This window comes from Propithecus coquereli, unplaced genomic scaffold, assembly GCF_000956105.1.
Source record: "Propithecus coquereli isolate 6110/MARCELLA unplaced genomic scaffold, Pcoq_1.0 Scaffold28, whole genome shotgun sequence".
In the NCBI taxonomy this organism is placed as follows: domain Eukaryota; kingdom Metazoa; phylum Chordata; class Mammalia; order Primates; family Indriidae; genus Propithecus; species Propithecus coquereli.
The window spans coordinates 9,179,523-9,201,777 of record NW_012148396.1 but is presented as its reverse complement, the minus strand read 5'-3'; the positions used below and the strand labels follow the sequence as shown (position 1 = coordinate 9,201,777).

General features: G+C 37.6%; 1 protein-coding gene across 3 annotated transcripts in view; it reads left to right on the top strand.

Moving 5' to 3' along the window:
* The window catches only part of TRAPPC9 (trafficking protein particle complex 9), a 660,607-nt gene that overhangs the window by 30,096 nt on the left and 608,256 nt on the right, over nucleotides 1–22,255 (top strand). For all 3 annotated transcript variants that reach the window (XM_012648143.1, XM_012648141.1, XM_012648142.1), the window contains 2 exons: nucleotides 6,867–6,988; nucleotides 13,280–13,405. In XM_012648143.1, coding sequence (XP_012503597.1) covers nucleotides 6,867–6,988; nucleotides 13,280–13,405 — 248 coding nt within the window. The remainder of the gene's footprint in view (nucleotides 1–6,866; nucleotides 6,989–13,279; nucleotides 13,406–22,255) is intronic.

Sequence of the window (22,255 nt, the reverse complement as noted above, 5' to 3'; positions counted from 1 at the left end):
TGTGTTTTTCATTCAGCTCAAAGTATTTTCTGATTTCCCCTGTGTTTTCTTCTTTGACTCACTGGTTATTTAGGTGTGTGCTGTTTAATTTCCAAGTATTTGTGAATTTCACAAATTTCCTTTGGTTGTTGACTTCTAATATAATTCATTTGTGGACAGAGAACATATTTCTATGATTTCAGTTCATTTAAATTTATTGAGACATGTTTTATGGCTTAGCATATGGTCTATCCTGGAGAATATTCCACATGCACATGCATATTCTGTTGTTTGGTGGAGTGCTCTGTGATGCCTATTAGGTCTACTTGCTGTTTAAATCTTCTGTTGTTATTTTATTTTTGCTGTGGGATTTTTGTTGTGTTTCCTTTGTCTTCTTTCAGCTTGCTTAAAAACCACAACTCCTTCAGTATTTCTTCCTGTGTGAATTTCTCTTTAATTCTTTTGATGATATATCTCCAGTCTCATTCCAGGGTTTTTATTTCCTTGAGGGAAAAAATCAGACCCTCATACTAAACTTGGTTCTTTAGTAAGGGTCCAGCAGCTGTCAGTAAAGCCAAAGGATGGCTTGACTCTTGTGTTCCTTTTATCATGGTTCCCTGATGGTGACCTTTTAATTACTGCACATACTGCTGTGATAGTACACTCCCACCACCCAGCCCAGTACCTGGCACAGAGGAGCTACGGTGGGTGTTATGAGTGGACGAATGAATCATTCTGCTCACAGTCTATGATTTTAGTTTATAATTTGTCTTCTCCACTTTCATTTTCATTTCATTTATATTCCTAATTGCATATGTTTTAGTACTCTTTTCTGAAATACATCCTGTTTTCAATAGACTTGTTTTGTAATTTAGTGAGTTTACCAGAATTATAATTTTTTTAACTATTGATTTTGAAATATTTTAAAACTTACAAATTTTAAAAACAGTTCAAGTTTCAAGAGTGGTACAAAAAACTCTGATATGCTATTCATCTGGATTCACCAGTTGTTACCATCTTCTTTATTATTTGATCTCTATGTGTATACATATATTTTTTTGAGCCATTTGAGAGTGAGTTGCAGACCTGATACCCTTCCCTGAATACCTTAGTGTGCATTTCCTAAGGACAAGGTCATTCATATAAACAGTATAGTGATTAAAATCAGGAAGTTTAACACTGATGCAATGCCTTTATCTACTCTTCAGACCTTATTTACATTCTACCAGCTGTCTCCATACAGCAGTTATATTTCCTGAGCCAGGATCCAGTCCAGGACCATGCATTGCATTAGTTTCCATGTCGCTTAGTATCATTTAATCTGGACTAGTTTCTCAGCCTTTCTTTCTTTTTTATGGTAATTGATATTTCTGAAGAATACAGGCCATTTATTCTGTAGAACGTTCTCAATTTAAGTTTGCCTGAGGTTGCTTTGTGATTATGAGCTTATACATTTTGGCAAGGTGAGGAGAGAGGTGGAATAAGTGATTTATCATGCATTAAATCAGGAGGCATATGGTGTTGACTTGTTCCATTATTGGTGATGATAACTTTGATCATTGGTTAAAATATAGTCCAATAGGGTTTTCCGCTGTAAAGTTACTATTTTTCTCGGCCAGGTGCGGTGGCTCATGCCTGTAATCCTAGCACTCTGGGAGGCCGAGGAGGGAGGATCGTTCAAGCTTAGGAGTTTGAGACCCTGTCTCTACTAAAAATAGAAAGAAATTAGCTGGACAACTAAAAATATATAGAAAAACTTAACTGGGCATGGTGGCTTATGCCTGTAGTCCCAGCTACTCGGGAGGCTGAGGCAGGAGGATCGCTTGAGCCCAGGAGTTTGAGGTTGCTGTGAGCTAGGATGACGCCACGGCACTCTAGCCCAGGCAACAGAGTGAGACTCTGTCTCAAAAAAAAAAAAAAAAAAAGTTACTATTTTTCTCTATGTAATGAATAAGTAATTAGTGGGAAAATACTTTGACACTGTGTAAATATCTTGTTCCTCACAAACTTTTACCCACTAGTTCTGACATTCAGTGAAGAATTTTACCTGAGTCAGTTATTACTACTTCGATGGCTGCCAAATGGTGATTTTCAAACTTCATCATTCCTTACACATTTATTAGTTAGCTTTCTAATATAAGGAGGAGCTTTCTTTTCTTTTCTCTGTGCTTCCTTCTATCCATCCATTATTATTGTGGACTTACGGATAATTATTTTTTTCAGTGGGTTCTAATGCGTTGCTATCATTCTTTATTTTTTAGCTCATTTGCAAGATTTGGCCAATGGAAGCCCTTCAAGCTGGCTCTTGTATCCTTTTGACATGTTCCCCAATAATTTTTTTGAACACTGCTTTCTGGCTGAAGATATTTTAGGTTCATTTTGTACTTTCTCTGTCTTGGCTCTGGAAGCAAACATTTCTCCAAGGAGTTTTAATTTATTTTGTTGGAGAATGCTATCTAGAAATCAAGATCTGGGCAGTAAACATGTTCATTGCTACTGAGGTTCATTGATTTTAGGCCCTTTGAGAAGTTCTACTGTTATCTAAACTTCATACTGATTTCTCCAATTCCAACCCAAATTCCAGGGTTCTTTTTAGTCTTCCCCTGTTTGATGTTTACATTTTCCTTCTCCAACAGTGAGAAATCTGACTCCCAATATCATCAATATGTTTATTCATTTTATCAGGCCTACAATATGTAGAAAGTGGTTTTGGAATTGCTAAGTAATAAAACTGTAAAAACAAACCTCTACAAAGAGAATTCAAAAATTGTTTGTGGTTCTTTTGTCTTGTGGATAAATACACAGGTGCTGTAATTAGAAGTTACTCAGATTTGTTCTTTAATGCTTCTTGACAATGTGCCTATGTTCTTTATTTGAAATGTAGTTCTTGGTTTCTGGTTGTGTTCCATTAATGAGTTACCCCATCTTTATTGATTTTTTTTAAACTATGTAAGGCGTCAACGTGGTTCCAGAAGTCAAAACTACATAAAAGGTATATCCAGAGAAGTGCCATTTCCTCTCTTGTTCTTCCCACCTCATTTCCATCTGCCGTTATAGGTAACCAAGTTCATTTGTTCTAGTTTCTCCTTCAACCAGATTAATGTTCTTAGTTGTTCTTATTTCTCTTTCTTGTGCAACAGGTAGGATATTATGTATATTCTTTTGTACTTGGCTTTTTGTTTTCGTTGCTAACATCAGCTTATGGAGATCTTCCTTGTTTATTTTCACAGCTGCAGAGCACACTGTGTGCACATACCATATTTTATTTTACCTGTATTCTATGTATGCACATTTTGGTTGTTTCTGATATTTGGCAATTACAACTAATGCAACAGTAAATAATCTTGTAGATGTGTATTTTTGTATTGTTGAGGGTATATCTTCAGCATAAATTCCTAGAAGTCAAAGGTAAACATATAACATAGTTTTATTAGATTTTACCAAATTATTTTTTCCCTATGCTCCCAAAAGGTAGAAATATTTTGCCAAATTCTTAAAGGTTGCACCATTTTACATTCACAGTAGCAGTGCAACAGAGTGCTTTATCCATAGGTTCGCCAACATGGTATGTTGTCAAGCTTTTAAAATTTTGCCAACTAGATATGTGAGAAATAGTATATCTTACTATTAGTGAAGTTGAACATCTATTTAAATGTTTAAGGGCCATTTTTATATTTTTATTTTATGAATTGTCTGCTCACATCTTTTGCTTTTTTTTCCCCATTGGATGTTTAGTTTTTTTCTTTCAATTTTTATTACCTCTTTATATATAAGGAATATTAGCCTTTTGAAATGTGTTGCAAAAGTTTTCTCTTAGATTGTCATATATGTTTTCACTTTGTTTATAGTATTTTTTGCTGTATGTTTATGTAATTGAATATATCAGTTTTTTAAAATTCCATTTGAATTTCAGTGATAGCCTTTTAACCAGGTTTTAGAGGAATTTACCCATGTTTTTTGAACTTCTTTTATGGTTTTCTGTTTTACATTTAGATCCCAGATCCATTTAGAGTTTATTTTTGTGTTTGGTGTGAGGTGTGGGGCTGATTTTGTCTTTTTCCAAATGGCCATCTGAGTGTCCCAGGATCATTATTAAAAAGTCCATCTTAGCCTCAGTCATTTCAGGTGCAGTGTCCTGCCACTGGAGGACTTTGTCATACACTGGCCAGTTTAACATCTAGGCTATGGATGCATTGTCTTTCTGCTATTCCTCTGCAAAATAAGGCCAGTAGTATCCATATGTCAGGGTTTTTGGTTTTGGTTTTTAATTGGATAGCAGACAAGTGACCCAGGCTGGTGCTAGCCTGTTAGTCATTATTGCCACACTGGTACTTGCCTTATCTAAGCCCTTTTTGTTCTTCTCTTTATGGTTTGCTTTTCTATCTCCAGCCTCGTTGATCTCTGCTTTATTCCCTCTTTTTTTCTGCTCTGTTTTGTCTGAGTTTCCAGTTTTTGCCTTGGATACAATCTTGCAAATAATAGGAACTCAGTAACTATTTCTCAAATGAATGATTACACTATTGTTGGATTGATACTTGAGAACCTTTGTGATGGTGTCTTTTTCCCAATCTTTTCCCCCCTACGTCTTCTTAACTATGCCCCTTTTTTTCTTTCCTCTAGTCTGGGTTTTTATATGCCTGTGACATTGATTTTCCTGCCTGTCATCTAAAGGCTGCGGGTCTTGATGACTCTTTGTTTCACTAGTTCACAGTAATGTTATGTGTGGACGTCAAAACTTTATCGATGTCAAGAAAGATCAAATCTACTGTACACTAGTATTTTTAGAGCTTGTTATTCTTTTCTTGAGAGATATTAAATCAGTCTGACTCATTGATCTGTCTCATGAGCTGTGCTCTTTTTACCCTCCCACAGATCATATTGTTCTTTGTGACTCCATGTAGAATGTTTTCCTCTAGCCTTGGTATTGGAGTTAAGTTGATCAGGAGATGAGCCCTCAGGACTAGAGGGGTGCTCTTTAAAAGGTGGAGGGAACATTTGCTCCTTCTCCATGGTTGGGGACTTCCCCCCTAATGCTTTGATCATGTACTTCTTGAAAAGGATGAGGTACCATACAAAGAGTGAAAAGCCCACCTCATTCTTACCCCCTGTTATCTTTTCTTTCCTTTATCCAATGGAAAAAAAGACTAAAACTCAACAATGTACAGATGATTTGTTAGAGCTAATGAAATAAGTCAAGACCCTATGTTATTTATTAAATATTAATTTATGCCCCAAACAATGTATTGTAAGCATGAGAAGCACAAACACACAAAGCACGACAGTACTGTGGTTAAGAACGTAGGCCCAAGATTGACGCCTACTCTGGAGTCACCAGCTCTGCAATCTTGAGAACTAATAAGAATACTTCCTCTTTAGGGTCTTGTCACCTCACTTGCAGAAATGGAGTACACTAAGAGTACTTCTCTCATAGAGTTGCTGTGGGTTATAGATGAGAACACGCAAGGAAGTTCTTGGCATAGGGCCCAATTTCCCCTAAGTGGGAAAAATGCTGCTTTTGGTGTGATGGCATTGTAGCAACCCTGTGTAAACTCTCACTCCTCCAAAGGGATGTCTTGTTGCTTGGAGATGGAATTCTCAATTCTGTAATTCCCAAGGTTCTGTCACTGGGTCTTGTGGATTTGAATCTGTTCTTTAAAAAGTACATATTTTAGATATTTTTTCCAAGCATGCCCTTTTCTATTATTATTTATAGTTCTTCTCTCTCATCTCTTGCTGTGATCTTCACAAAATCTGCAGGAAACAAAATCCTAAACCACCTGCCTCTTCACAGTTCTCTATTATAGTTCTTTCTTCCCGTACAAGAAGAGGATTTTGCATATGAAATTCTTTGTTCCCCTTTTCTTAGAGTTTCTCTGCCTGTTTGTCCATTGATCTATCCAGTTATCTATTTATTCTTCTTCCGTCTTATTCCAAAAGGCATTTGAGGCAGCTCACAGAATTGGAGAATAAAAAATAAGCAGGTTAGAAAATTGGACCAAGATTAGGAAACACAGGTAAGAAATGAGCTTGCACAGTGTTGAGGGCAGTGCGAAATGCGTGCCCTTGGCTGTGTGCAGTTATACAGATGGGCAGCAAAGGCGTCCCTGAGCTTCCCAGCAGGCACGAGGGAAACAGCGTTTGTGGGAGATGCCTACTGTCTGTGAGATAAATAAGAGGCTTAGGAGAATCCCAGCTTTTCTTGTGATTGAAGTTTAGGAGAATATTTTTTTTGAGTGTTCTATGAAATTAAAGAATATTTCATCATTTTTTTCCCCTGCCGGTGTTCTCTTTGTAGTTAGTTATATTCTGTAAATGGAAGTTTCTCCAAAACTCTCCCCTGTTTGGGTTTTGTGGCTAGGGAATTAAGTGATTCTTAATCACTTAATAGATTATAGATAGGAGTCGGTCAGAAATAGAAAATGACAGCCAGGGAAAGGATACTTGTGTTGATAAGTTGTTTTGTTAATGTTGTACAGTTCAGAAAATGCTTTCATAGTTTATCTTCTTCGAAGACACATGGTGGTCCCTTGCTAGCATTAAGAACTTCAAGCTGTGAGAGAATGCATGCTGACTTTGCCATTGTCTTTAAGACAACTAAGCTAGTTTTTATCAATATGTTACTTTTATGTCATGCATTTCATGTTCTTTAATAAAAAATTTCAACAGGGAGGAAACCTTATTCTGAGTTAATTAACATTTAATACAATGCTTTGATGGTAAGACTATTATAGGAAGTATATAAGCTGTGAAGACTAAACACTGTTTCATTATTTAAATTTCAGTAGGGCATGTTTAAGTTTTATCTTATTTGTGTCCCTCTTTAAACTAACAAAGAAATAAGACAGAAAAAGCAAAAGATTATTTCTTTCCTTCTGCTTGGTTTGCAGGTGCGCTCACTACCAATGGCATAAATCCCGACACCAGTGCTGAAATCGGACGTGCTAAGAACTGTCTTAGCCCTGAAGACATAATCGACAAATATAAAGAGGCCATTTCTTATTACAGCAAGGTGATTTTATTGCTTTATAAATTTTATACATAATTATATTATTTTAATCAGAAGTTCTCATTTTACATTGTTTAATGCTACAGTCTCTCTTAATTATTTGTTTCTATAAGGATTCATGTATTATTCTGTAATGCCTGTCTCTAATTTTTTTTCTGATTCAAAACAGAATACATTTAATATAATAAATTTGGAAAAAGAGGAAAAAAGCTATCATAGCCCCACTACTCAGAGATAATCATGTTAACATTGAATATCCATTTTCTTGTCCTTTTGTTAATGCATATTATCCATATAGAAATGGTGGGCAGACTGTACTTATTTATTGTGTGGTGACAGTAAATTTTTCATTTAGCATATTATATGTTTTCCTATGTTATTAACTCTTCCATGGCATGATTTTTCATGACCTGTATGGCATTCCATCTGTGGATGCACCATTCTTTCTACTTTGGACTTAAAACAAATGTAAATTTCAAACGTACCTACTAAAATACTGAAAAACAAAACTCAAGTTGTACAGAGGAGTGGCATTGAGTGAAAAATGAAAGTCCTCCACCTTCTCTGCCCTTAATTCCTAAGGGTAGTGAGTATTAACATCTTGGTATATATCGTTCACAGCCTTTGTCTATGCCTATGAGATACACACACACATTTTATTTACAAAAATGGGATCATACTGTCATTATTCTGCATCTTGCTTTATTCACTCAGCAATAAATCACGATTGTGGATGCCCTTCCACCTCAAGACCTGCTTGATTCTTTCAAATAGTGTGGAAAGGTCTTCTAAAATGTAGATGTAGTCCTTTATTCTGCAACACATTTTGTGAGAGATTATCATAAACAGCACCTAGAACAAGACGAAATGCCTGCTCTTGCAGAGTTCACAGCTTGCCATAATTTACTTAATTATTCCCTTGTTGATGGATACTTAGGGTTTCTCACTTTTTCACTGTTAGAAAAAAATGCTTCACTGAACATTCTTGTACCTATATTCTTGTGTTCTTGTGGGAATATTCCTTTGGGTTGAATGTTTCTAGAAATTTAATTGCTATGTATGACCTTTACATTTATCATAGGTTATGTTCAAGTTACTCTCAAAATTCCTTCTCTAATAGAGAATGAAAAGATGTGGAATTATTTATTTAACCAATCCTCTATTACTGAATATTATTTGGTTTTAATTTTTCTTTTCCCAGTATTGTAAACAGTGCTCTTATAAATGCCCCTGTAGATAAATCTTTTTTGGACTGATTTTTTTTTTAAGGGAACAATTCCTAGAAGTGAACTTGAATCAAAGAGTATACATTTTTTTAGGGTTATATGTTCCTTTATTGTCCTCCAAAAATGTTGTTCATTTACTCTCCCACAAATGAACACTAGCTATTATCCTTTAAAAATATTTGCCAATATGAAGGGCAAAAATAATTTTTCATTGTTTTAGTTTGTATTTTCTTTTGAGATGAGGTTTCTCCCTGTTGCCCAGGCAGGTCTTGAACTCCTGGGTTCAAGGGATCCTCTCAATGCAGCCTCCCAGATACCTGGGATTATAGGTGCACCACCATGCCCAGCTTAGTTTGCATTTGATCACACCAGTAAGGTACTAAACATCTGTTGCTTGTTAGCTATTTGTATTTCTTTTAGGAACTATCCATTTCTGTCCTTTGCACACATTTAAGTTAGGGAGCTTTTCTTATTGCTCTGCGATAGCTCTTTATGTATTATGAATATTAACTTCTTGTGTATCATAGATATTACAAATCTTTTTCTTAATGTTATTTGCCTTTTTATTTTGTTTATGAGGTTTTTCTTTTTGGTTTGGTCAAAATCTATTTTTAATGTAGTAAATCCTATCCTTATGGGTCTTATCTTTGGTATTCTGCTTGGAAATACTTCCTTAACAGTGGAATAAAACTCTTTTCCCAGTTTTTTACCTCTAAAATGGGGATGATGATAAGTACCCATCATCTCACAGATTTGTAATCAGGGTCAGCTGAGATAACATATGCAGAAGATTTGTATTGTCTATCATTAGTACTTTTTAGTATTTATATTATCTATAATTTATTTTGTGTGTTTTATGACATAAGACTATGATTTTCCCCAGGTGATTATCTAATTGTCTCACCACAGTTTATTTAATTCATATTTTTTCTTTGATTTGAATTCTTGCCTTTACTACTCGTGTCTATTTCTGAACTTTTATTCCTTTCTATAATACTAATCTTTTTTTACTCCAGCACCATGATATTTTATCTATTGTAGTTTACTTGATATCTAATGGTGTGAGTCTTTTTCTTAATTCTTTCCTCCCATCCCAAATTTTTGTAGCTAGTATGATGAATTTAGTATTCCTGAGGAATTCTAAAATAATCTGTTAAAGTTGAAGAAAATCAGATTGCAGTTTTGATGGGGCTTGCAGTAAGTTTTAAATTATTTTTGGGAGAGCTTCTACATTTACAATATTGCTTTCCTCTATAGAATATGTTAATGTCTCTATAATTATACATCTTATTTTAAGTCCCTCCATACAGTGTTATAGTTTTCTTTATATAGAACATAAGCATTGCTTTGAAGTTTATTCTTAATTTTTATATGTTTTTGTTAATTTTGTGAATGAGATTTTTTGTCATTATATTTTCTGTTAAAGCTTATATATATGAAGTTACATTGATTTTTTGATATTCATTTTGTAAGCAGCCATTTAACAATCATAAGTACTTTTTCCAGAGCCCTTTCTTGTCCATTTAAAAAAATTTGTTTCCAAGAGTATCAAAATGGTAATAACTAAATTCCGTAGTTGGGGAGACAGATGGAGAGAGATGATGTGGCTTGTGTAAGTACTTTTAGTAGATTAGTGGCTGCCTTTGGACTAGAGAAGCAGAGAAGTGCCCCTGAAAGAGCCAGGTAGGCCCAGTGAGGACCCCAACAGCAGGAGAGGACCCCTGCTGTCGTGGGTAGGCCTACCTGCATGACAGGCAGATGCCACTTCACTGGCCAAGCCTGACTGGGTATCAGGGCTGTGTAGAGTGCCACATCAACACGAATGCGAGGCTTCGTCTCTGTGGGAAGGACTTGTCTGCCATGGGCACGGTAGGCGGCCTGTGTCCTAGGAGTGGGAAGAGCAGACTGCAAAGTCAGACAACCGAGTGTGACTCTCTCCTCTCCTGTTTACTGGCCATCTGGCTTTAGTCAGTCAAATTATATGACCTCTTTGAGTTCCAGTTTTCTCATCTCTCAAAATGAGGAAATGAAGGCTTACTGCATTGAGTGTTTAATTAGGGTAAATTATATATATATATATATATATATATATATATATATATATGTATGTATGTATATATGTCCTAGCCACAGAAACAGGTTCATTAGTATTGCTCAAGAAACAATCGGTGGTCATCATCTCTTCTTTAGTTCAGTATTCTATAAGACATCTGGGAGAAAAACCAGTTCCTAATATGTCTATGACACAAGTAGAAAAACAAAATTAATATCTTGCTATTCTATGGCTGTATTTTTATTCCTTTTCTTCATTTAGCTCTTTTCTTCTTTTCTTTCCTCTTTTACCTCCTCCACCAAGAGTCTGAGACTTTCCCGTGCTACCTACAACACTTAAATTGAAATTACTTTCAAAGTTGGACCATCATCATGATGGTAATGATACAAAAAACATTTGTACACTTCAGAGATTTGATTGTATTGGATTTGTATACACACACACACACACACACACACACAAACACACACACAGCCACCTACTTTATGAGTGAGAAGCACCACCTTTTGGTTTTCATTCATTGAGACTGATAACGAAGTCTCTTAAGCAAATTCTTGCCTGGCTTCATGAATGATTGAACAATTTTTTATTGGATTTCTGATTTTTGGCCAAGGAAATTCTCTCTATTAGAAGAGATGAAATGGAGCCCCTAGACATTCTTCTGAGATATTGGTGTTATTGTATTTTGAGTTGAAAGGAACCTTAGATGGCATATAGCTTTATGCCATTCTATACGTATAAAGAAACTGAAGCCCAGGGCTTAAGTGTCATGATCAGAGTCACTCAATGACCTGATTTGAACTAGAGCCTAGGTCTTATGTCATCTTGTACATGTAGCTAACAAGACAGTGGTCTGGGAGGACAGAGAACCCTCCTCTCTTGACTTCCAGTGTCTTGGTAGAGTTTTTAGCACTCACCTGCCATTAGTTTATGGCCATGGCGGCCTCTCCAGAGAAGGCCATTCTCTCCCAATCAACTGAGTTTCTAATCAACAGGAAGCACTGGATCCATTCACATTTCCTAGAGAGAAACTATGGACACAAAACCCTTGTTGTTATAGTTTGCCCTCCAGTCCCCTCTGTGTGGGTGCTGTCTAAGACTAGATAAGGCTAGCCTTGAACAAAGTGAGGACAATAGTCTGTATGCTGAACCTTCTCCCATTTCCACTTTAGCTTTGGAGTCAGGCTGACTTGAGTTCAAATCTAGCCTTCACCAGTTACTAGCTTTGTGACCTTGGGCAAGAAACTTTACTTTTTGGGATCCCATTTTCTTTATCTGTAACTAAGGATAATATTTACTTTGGGGTTTTTGTTTTACAATTGAATGAGATAATTCCCTCATTTATTCCTAAAGTATTGATTGCATGGTTCTATGCTGGGCCATTGGTCGGTAGTTACTAGGGACTGAGCAGCGAGAACAGGGGCCCAGCCCCACGCTTCCCAGAGCTTGTGTTCCAGGGTAATGCCTGTAGAAGGCTAAGTATGTCGTAGATTTTTAGCAAATGGCCATTTTTCCCTAATCCCCATTGATTGTGGGTGTCTTTCTACTAATACAAGAATAATTTTTCTTGATTTCATTTTAAACTTCTTCATAATATAAATGAAAATATATACATTTATCCAAAAATACGTGGAAAAAACCTTTGTTGACCTTTATTCTCACTTCAGTAGAAACTGTTTTAAGAGTTTTGAAGGAAAGGTAATCATTTTCTTTCAATAGAATCAAATCCTTATGTTAGTTTTTTTTGTTGTATTGTTAAATGGTACATAAAATTGATAGATTTCTGACTTCAATGTTGGTATTTAGGTAAGTATAATTTCTTTTTCTGATCATCTTTGATAAATTGTAATAGATCACAGATTATGTGCTTGTTACATGTGTAGAAAAGGGGAAGGAATGTATACATACATTAGTAAGACAGGTGACCAGTCACACCTTTGCTCCTTGATGACTGGTAAATAGGCAGACTGCATCTTCATGGGCAGCTGTGCCAGGCCAGGCCTATAGTGGTCTCAGTAAATTATTATTGATTAAATGCATTGATTTTTATATGTGTTGATGCCTTCAGAAAAGAGTATTAGTGTGTTGTCCCTCCAAAACCTCAGGTTCTCTTTAGGTACTAGTACACATGGACTTAACCTCTGTAAACATTTTCTTTAATTTTAAGAATATTGTTTCAATTACATGAATTGAAAATCACTCCAGCCAGGATAATTATGAAAAAAAAAAGTGTTTGGAACAGAGAAGAAAAAAGTCAGAAGAACAGATAGCATGGGGGATTTTACAGTAGAGGCTTGGGAGAGAGGAGACAGGGAGGTGGGGCTGGGTGCGGGAACCCGGCTCTTTCACCTGCTCTGGGTCTGGAGCCACCCAGTGTGGCTGGGGGTGGCTCCTGGCTTGAAGTTAGGAGAATTGGGGGTGAGGTTTGAGACATACTCCCCAGTTTATTGAGTGGTTAAATGAAGTTCTACAAAGCCTTTTCTGTTCCAAATACCTTTGTTTGGTCTTTATCTTAGGAACCATAATAAGATCTGAGAAATAGGAACGAGCAACTCTGAGATAGAAAAGCAGAAAGACATTGAACATTCAGGGAGCCAAAATTTTTGCAACAAAGTAAAATGCATTTACAACTACTTCATTAAAGCTGCAGGTGTGAGAGATTCTAAAAATATTTTAGAGTACTACAAGGGATGATAAGCGGAAATGAATAGCAAAGTATCTGTTGATAATATTTTGAAATTTTGCAAAATAGCAAGCTATTGTGATTGTGTCATTTTAATGAATGCATACATATTTTTGTGGGTTCACTCAGTCCCATTCTTTTGCCCCCATGAATGACAGACTTTATCAAAGACAAATTCTCATCTCTTGGGGTGGGGTTGGGTTATGAGAAGCCTTGTACTTGGGGAATTGCTGTTGCAGAGTTATTGAGTCCCAGTGGTGCAGCCTTCAGAATATGACAGAAACATCTTCACTCTTCTTTTTTGACTGAGGTTCTTCTTTTATATCCTACAGTATAAGAATGCTGGCGTGATTGAATTGGAAGCGTGTGTCAAAGCGGTACGTGTCCTTGCGATTCAGAAGCGGAGCATGGAAGCCTCAGAGTTTCTTCAGAATGCAGTTTACATTAATCTTCGACAGGTGAGTATATGCCTGCCTCTAAGTGGAAGAGTTAATACAGTCTTGTCAAATTCATTCACTAGTGATCAGCTTATTTTGCTATGCTAGGATTCAGTATGGCATGGTAAAAACTGGAGTCTTAACTCGATATCCTTGTTAATGTGGTTATTTGTATGTTTTACTTCTTTATTTTGTGGTATTTTACTTTCAAAATTGAGAATTTGCTGTTCTTTAACATTTTTTTGATTGGGAGAAATAACTTAGCCTCTTATTAGCTTTGCAGCTTTGAGGGGCTGGGGTGCAAATGTGTGGTGGGGCTAAGCACTGAGTGTCTGGGGAGCCAGAAGTAATTCTGGGGCCAGAGTGGTTTTGTTTGTGAGGGACAGTGAGGGGAAAGATGCTTCAAAGGCAGGTTGGGTCAGGACCTGTTGAAGATCATACATAAAAGTAAAGAATGCTGGACCTAACCAGGTAGGCAAGAGAGACTCCTTGTGGAATCCAAGATGGAGAGCAGTCCCATGGGCTTGGCTTCGAAGCCCACCTCTGCCACCTTTTAGCTGCATAACCCTGAGCAAAAGCACTTGGTGTGTCCGATTCCGCATATCATTCTCTGTGAAGTGGTAGAATGACAAACTGATAACGGTGTTTAGAAGGACTTGTTTAGATGAGATACTTCACGTCCAGTTCTGTTTTTAGTGCCTGTCCTATGAGTGACTGCGATGGGCAAGGACTATTATCAAGTTGTAGGGCTTAGAGGGACGCCTTTGTGACAGAGCAGAAAATGGATCGTGCTTTTCAAGTGGATCCTTAAAAGGCCTGAAGCTACAGAATTGCAGACAGTTTGGTTGGCAGCTGGTGCAGGGAGGACTTTGAGACTTACTTGCCCTTAATGACTGGAGTTGCCTTTGCATGTTAATGTTGAAAATTTGGGCTTGCTGCAAAGCTGTTTCACAGGTGGGTATATAAATACACATATTTTATAAAATAAAATGTTTTCACTTAAAATCTGTGGGAATTTGTTGCAGTTTGGAACAGTCCTTCTTTTGCTGTTTGCTTAGTCTTCCACATGGACCACTAGAGGTCAGCAAAGACATGCCAGAAACACCACGGCGGGGATGGTGCAGACGTGGCTGCCTGGCCTTTTGAGTTTCCCCAACACGATCCTTTGCTTTTGTTGACTCATCTCCATGTTTGTTTGCCAGATGAGCAGGCAGCAAAATAATGAGTTCTGGTGGGATTTTATAATAACAATAAAAAAGAAGGGCCTGTAGTTTTTCTGAAATAGAACCAGCCTTTGGTTCTTGATCAAGTGTGTTCTATTGTAGAATTGATGTGTTATATCTGTTCCTGGAAATGATTTTGGCTAATATGGAAATTTTGAAAGGAGCTGAGATATGATTATTGCAGGTTCCTTCTGCTTTAAGAATCCCTGTGCACACATAAAAACTGATAAATAATACATTTGGATTTAGTGGTATTGGAAAGGGTTTCTTCACTTTATAGAATTCAGTGCAGAATTCCCCTCTTTGTGTTCAGGGACACAGATTGGCCCGTCTTTTCTTTAGTTGTTTTAGTGAGTAATTTATGATAATTATCTATGATTAACAAATGGCAGCACACATTTCATTTAATAACTGGCTTTCTATGAATTTGTGTATTGCACATGTAGATTTTACAGGCACATGGTGAGGGAGAGGGCCATGGAAGGAGCATGGACTTTGGCACCCCAGATTGAGGTTTGAGTCACCATTTCCTCCCTGTGTGATTTGGAATAGTTATCTAACCTCATTAGCCTGTTTCTAAATCTGTGAAATGGGAATGATGATTTTCACTTCTAGAGTTGTTTTAAGTTGTAAATGGCACAATAATGCATATAAAGTGCTAAACACACTGCTGGGCACATACAAAGCATTCAGTAGATGTGTTTGCCTCATTGGTAATGTATCAAAGGAATAAAGGCAGCTCCTGTTTGTTGAGGTCCCATTAACCAACACTTTACTAGGCTGTGAATTTGGGCTATTTCCTTTAATCCTTATAATTCTGTGTTCCAACTGCAGTTATTCTTATATACAGAGAAGGAACTCCAGGCTAAAGAAAGGCTGTGTAACTTGTCCAGAGTCAGACCATAATTTCAGAGGGGAAGGGGTCTTTGGGAAGTGTGCTTGATCTCTCTTTCCTTCAGTCATGTTCCACACCGAGGCCAGGCCTGAGGCACTGTGTGGGGCTGTCTGCTAGCCTTGAATATGCAGTGGGCAACAAAACAGACATGGTCCTGCACTTACTGAACTTAAGTCTAGAGCGGGGAACAGGTACTGAACAGATAAACATAAAAATAGGTAATTACAAATTTGATCAATTCTACAAAGGAAAAGAACATGCCCTGCCATGTAGACCCGGGGAATTTTCTAGCTGAGGCTGCTCTAGTGGTATAATCTCAGTAAAGTAAGTTCTGTTACCACACAAAGATGACAAAAAGGCAAAGCCTCTTCATTACCAAATAAAATGAAACTTACTCGTAATACTAATTAAGCAGCCAGCTCCTTGCAGGCATTTAACTAGGTGCTTTGCAGATATTGGCCATAATCATTGTGACAACTTTGCTAAGCAGTTTATTGTGCCCAGTTTTGGAGATGAGAAATTTTAGAGATGAGACAGGAGAGTTTGCTGGATACCCAGGATTATCTCATAAATACCATTGTTGGTTGTTTAAACCTAGTTTGTTTTGATTCTAAAATCCAAGCTCTATGAATTGAATCATGTAGCTTCCCCCAAACAACCCAAATTATTGAAATTAATTTTTTTAATTCTTAGTAGAAAATGGCAATTGATAGTAAGAGAAAGTGGTAGTAAGGAATTGTTTGAAAAACTAGAAAAAAAATCTGACCATACCAGACTTGAGAACATACTCTAGGTTCAATGTATAGTCAATCCAATACCCTTTGCTTCCTATAAACCTAATGTTCAGGAATGATTCTGAGCCATTTGAGTACATTTTGTCTTATGATACTATTGACTAAGACCTGCAACCTCTTTGTCCCTGGTTAATTTTCTCTTCAAAGCCGTTTAAATTTTATGCAGGCTATTCGTTCAGATGTAAGAATAGCCTCTTTAAAATTTTTGATGCATTTCCTTAATGAAGCTGTTGCTAAGGAAACCAAGCAAAAACCTGGGAGATATGCACATAATAATTACATTCTCAGAACTTTATGTCAATTTAAGCTCAAAATCAGAGGGATGGGGAGATTCAGGAAAGGCTTTTTAACATAGAAGGGGCAAAGTAGTAAGAATGCAGCTTAGCTAAGGCTGAAACAATTCAGTCTTGACAGCAGGGTGCTTGGCTTTCAGAGATGGTTTGTGGGGAATTCATGGTTCTCACAAAGAAACCGCTGGATGGGGAAGGAGGAAAGTCAAGCTCCTTATTGGAGAAGGAAAAGGAGAGAGAAGGAACTGAGACATTTCTGGTTGAACAAGAGTCTGGGATATGGCATGCCACCTTGTCTTTAGGAGAGAGGAGTTTTGTGGGAAACAGGCATATAAAGAAATCTCTTGAGTGAGTCAAAGCTGCAGAGAAATGAGTAGACCAGGTGGGCCTGTGATACCCAGCTGGGCTTTAGATGAGAAGCTGCCTGCAAAGATGTGGGAGTCTTTGACCTGATCCTTAGGTGGGAGTTTCACATCTCCATTTGAAGCCCACTAAAGGGATGAAAGAGGGAGGGGGCTAATAGGAAAAGCCAGAGACTGGAGAATGAGCCACATACATGTGCTGTGGTGTTGTCATGTGTAACACAGGGAAGAATAATGCTCAATAATAAGAATAATGCTTCAGAATTTCCCACGTGGGGCCATGCCAGGAATTGGTTCACGGGCGTTGTGAACCTTGTAGCTTACCATCTTTTTCTTTTTGTTTTAGCTGTTAGGAACCTTAGAGCTGAATCTGTGGTCTACCCTTAATAATTACACCTACTTCATGGCATACGTTTTTGTGATTTGACCTTCCCCAGGTTTCATTTAATTACAGTCCTCATTTTCTCTTCACCCTGATTTTTATCTTTTTGTTGTTAAATTGTATGTGTTTAAAAAATTGATTTTAGGTGCTTTTTTAGAATGAGGCAGAATGTAAATAAATGCGTAAACAGAGCATATCACAGACACGTATTGCTTTTAGAAATTCTAAACTGTTTACCTTAGGGGTTACCTTAAAGCTGAGATGAATATTAAAGTGATGCATTTTTAATAGGAAAGTTTGGTAATTCATGCATATTCCAGAGCAGGGACTGTATCTTAGTCATTTTTATAGTCACTGTGCCAAGCACAATGCTTGTCATAGACCATGCATTTATTAATGTTTGTTGGATGAATAAAGTAGAGCCAGCGATGACGCATGCTTCATCCTGTGGTTCTTGCCAGCATTGGCACCACTCCTCTGAGCGGCAGTGACAGCAGTGACCGTTGGTGGATACGCAAGGCCTTGTACCAGGAGCTTTATACCCATTTCTACATTTAACCCATTGACTGCCACACTAGAAAAATTTTTTTTCCTTGGAGCCACAGTGTTTTATTATGAAAATAGAATAAAAACTTTGAAAACAAAATGATCCTTTCTAATTTAATGAAAAATTTATTTTTTATTGTTTTCTGTGCATGAGTTATATGCATTTGCAGAATAGTTCTTGTGGCTCCCAAGGTGGAGAGACATGTGAGTTACATATGCCTCACAAGGCCCTGGGCTTAAAACTAGCAGGAGTTCAATACAACTCACGTGGTAGTTAATGTGTTAATTAAAACCCTCCATGAGGGATTATTTTTATTATTTTATATTCGTGATATATAATACGTTTTTATTTGGAAAGACTTCAAACCTTCAGAAAAGTTGCAAGAGTAGTACAATGAACACTTAATATGCCCTTCACCTAAAAGGACAGTGTTTGTCCTTTTATGTCAGGCTTATTCATTTAGCAGAAGGTTTTCAAGGCTCATTTACGTTGTAGCATGAATCGGTACTTCATTCCTTTTTATGGCCAGATAGTATTCCACTGTGTGGATGTATTATGTTTTCTTTATCCATTCATCAATTGATGGGCATTGGGTTGTTCCCACCTTTTTTTTTTTTTTGAGACAGAGTCTCACTGTGTTGCCCAGGCTAGAGTGCCGTGGCGTTAGCCTAGCTCACAGCAACCTCAAACTCCTGGGCTCAGGCGATCCTCCTGCCTCAGCCTCCCGAGTAGCTGGGACTACAGGCATGTGCCACCATGCCCGGCTAATTTTTTCTATATATTTTTAGTTGTCTGATTAATTTCTTTCTATTTTTAGTAGAGACGGGGTCTCGCTCTTGCTCAGGCTGGTTTCGAACTCCTGAGCTCAAACAATCTGCCCGCCTCGGCCTCCCAGAGAGCTAGGATTACAGGCGTGAGCCACCGCGCCGAGCCTATATTTTCTTTTAGGAAGTTTAGAGGTTCGGTTTTCCTTTTAGGTCTATGATCCATTTTGACTTAATTTTTGTTTAACATGCGAGATGGGGTCCAACTTTATCCTTTCGCATGTAGATATCCAGTTGTCCCAGCACCATTTGTTGAGGAGACTGTTCTTTCTCCATTGATTGGTCTTGGCACCCTTGTGGAAAATTAGTAAATGTAAGGTTTTTTTTTAAGTTCTTAATTCTATTCCATTGGTATGTACATATATATCTGTACTTATGCTAGCACCATACTATCTTGATTACCATAGCTCTGTAGTAAGTTTTCTTCTTCTTTTTTAAGACTCTTCTGGCTATTCTGGGTCTTTTGCACTTTCATATGAATTTTAGGATCAGCTTGTCAATTTCTCCAAAGCAGCCAACTGGGATTTGAATAGAGATTACATTGAACCTGTAGATAAATTTGGGAAGTTTTGCCATCTTAACAATGTTGCCTTCCAAACCATGAACATGGGATGTCTACAATAAAGAGTCAACAAATCCTCCTTTTCAGGGAAAAAAGGAAGACACTTTTAGTTGGCAGCCTTCTATAACTTGCCAAAACTTAGAATTTTACTTTTTTGTTGTAGCTGATTGTTTTTTACATTGGCCGTTTTGTAATGAGAGGCATCTTATCTCATTGTCATGTTTAGATTAGGAATTGTAGGAATCACTGATTTTGTCCATAGGATATGGATTTTATTAACCTTTTAGATTGTCTTCTTACTTTTCTGCTTTACCCATTTTTAATTTTGTATGCCCTTCAATTCTGTATTCTAGCTGGGGCCTTTTTTTTATGTTTATGCAAATTTAATTCCAATAAAGAATTCTTTATAAAACAAACAATATATGGGGACAAGTGATTTATCCTAGCATTTCTTTTCTGTATGTTTGTTTCACTTTAAGTGTATAAGGTACAATGTGAAGATTCAGGGCTGATATTAATTCACTTAGGGGAGGAGTGACATCAGCAAGATGGCAGAATAGGACTTTTCAATGCTTGTCCACCACAGAAACACCTGCCTGACAACCATTGACACATAAAGACAGACTTAGAGAAACTCAGTACTCTTCAGTATAGAAAGGTGAATGCAGAGAAAGGCCATAGTCAAAGTTCATGTAATTGTCAAAGTACATATAAGCCTACTTGCTCACTACTTGCACTAGTGAAAGTAGGCAGTACTTCTATAAGGCAAAGGAGTTGGTTTTTAAGGTTATCCAAGAATGAATCAAAGGGAACTGGGATGATTGGAGTCAAGCTTCGACTTTGCTTCAAGTACCACTTTTGAATGGTGTGCTCACCAAGCGTATTAACTGTTTATAAAATTTCATCCCTCTAGCACATGGTGGGTACACCTGGTAGTCTACAAGCCTTTTAGGTACCTGCCCAAGAGCGTGGAGCACAGCACCCTGCATCATCCATCTCTCTGTCCATCTTCCCAGGCACCCGGAACAAGACAGAGTGAGTCCTTCATTGGCTTGTCTGTCTCCTCCACTATCCCATGAACTTTTGAGGGACCAGGTCTTACTGAACTTTTTTTTTTTTTTTCATTCTTCCCTCTGAATGATTAAAACTGAAAATGGATCCACCTACTTTAGGCAGATGCTTTTTTTTTTTTTTAAAGAGGCAAGATCTTGCTCTATTACCCATGCTGGAGTGCAGTGGTGCAGTCACAGCTCACTGTAACCTTGAACTACTGACTCAAGTGATCCTCTTTCCTCAGCCTCCCGAGTAGCTGGGACTACAGGTGCATGCCACCATGCCTGGCTAATTTTTAAAATTTTTTGTAAAGACAGGGTCTCACTGTATTGCCCAGACTGTTTTTGTCTCACTATGTTGCCCAGGCTGTTTTCGAGCTCCTGGCTCAAGCAATTCTCCTGCCTTGGCCTTCCAAAGTGCTGGGATTACAGGTATGAGCCACTGCACTATATGCTTTCTAAAGAAAAGTTTTTGGTGGCGCCTTATTACCCTTGCTCTGGGATGTAGGAAAGAAAGTTACATTTTTTCCAAACTTTTCTGACAGACACATAGAAATTTTGTGTAATTTCTAATATATATTTTCTCTCCATATAATTATGGCTAGAAATAATTACGGAGAGAAACAGAATGTGTTTTCCATACCTGGGAATGTGTAGTGTCTGCCGTTTTCCATCCTGCACTCTTCTGTGGTCATCACTTGAGTGCTATCACCAGGCCGTCCCCAAACCATCTGCTACTACCTTGTTCTTCAGATCACTGCAAGGTCCCATGTTTGAGAAGGCTGACAGGGGTTAGGCATTTTCTAGATCATCTTTGGCTGGCTGATTTGGGGTTAGATTGTGTGATTTCAAAGGCATTAACTAACAATAATATTTCCTATTTCTTGAGCACTCAGAGTTGTAGGCTTATGCTAAGTGTCCACATTATTTCATTTTGTCTTTCCAACAATCATAATTAGATTTGATTATCTCCGTTTTGTAGATAAGGAAAGTGCCAAAGCCAGTGATGCAAATTTGGCACTGGAACTTGGGAATTTCTGACTCTAGTCTCTGTTCCTCCCTGTATCTTCCTACCAGAGACTAATCCTATATCTTGAGTTTCCCACTAATATTACCACTTTCTTTCTCATTAGTAGAATAAAGCAGATCTAAACTTACTTTCAAGTTGGAAATGGAAAAGTGAATTAATGTTTGAAGTCCCCAGAGTCTGTCTTGCGAGTAAAGCTACTTGTCTTGAGTAGTCTTTGAGCCACTTCCGTTGGAACCTCACATAAACATCTGGGCCCTGAACTCAGACTTCGTGACTGTGCAGCCTATTGAAAAATTAGAATATAGATGTGCTCATTAATATTGCCTAAAAGAGCAGCAGGTTGGAAATGAGTTTGGGGATTTGAATTCAGTTTAAGATTTCATGAGGATCTTGCCCTAGTATTTTGCCCAGGACCATTTTGTGTTCCCAAGATCCTTGTGCTGTAGGTGTCCGTGTTGACCTAACACGACTTTGTCCTGAGGCTCCCAGGGGTCACCACTGACAAGAAGCTTGTTAGTCAAGTGTCTGCCTAGTGCTCAAAAGCAGTCGTGTCCAAGCTTTTCCCATTAAGGATTCTTTTCAGGGCTTGAAGTGATTTCAATTCCATCTGTAACAGTTTATCATTTGCTTTCTTATTACATTTAAATGATAAAAAGAAGATTGAAATAATATATTATCGTTCAGAGTATTACAACCTTTCATCTTAGATAGGTTCCATGAAAGAATCAGTGGGAGTTCTGATGGATTGGAGGTCAAGGCTCGTGACCTTCCCTGGCTGTCACCTTTATTTTAGATGGTGGTCTCTTTAAAGGCACTGGGTAAGATCACTATTTGTTTTATCTTCCCCAGCATCTTTTTTTTTTTTTTAATTTTAGCATATTATGGGGGTACAGATGTTTAGGTTATGTAT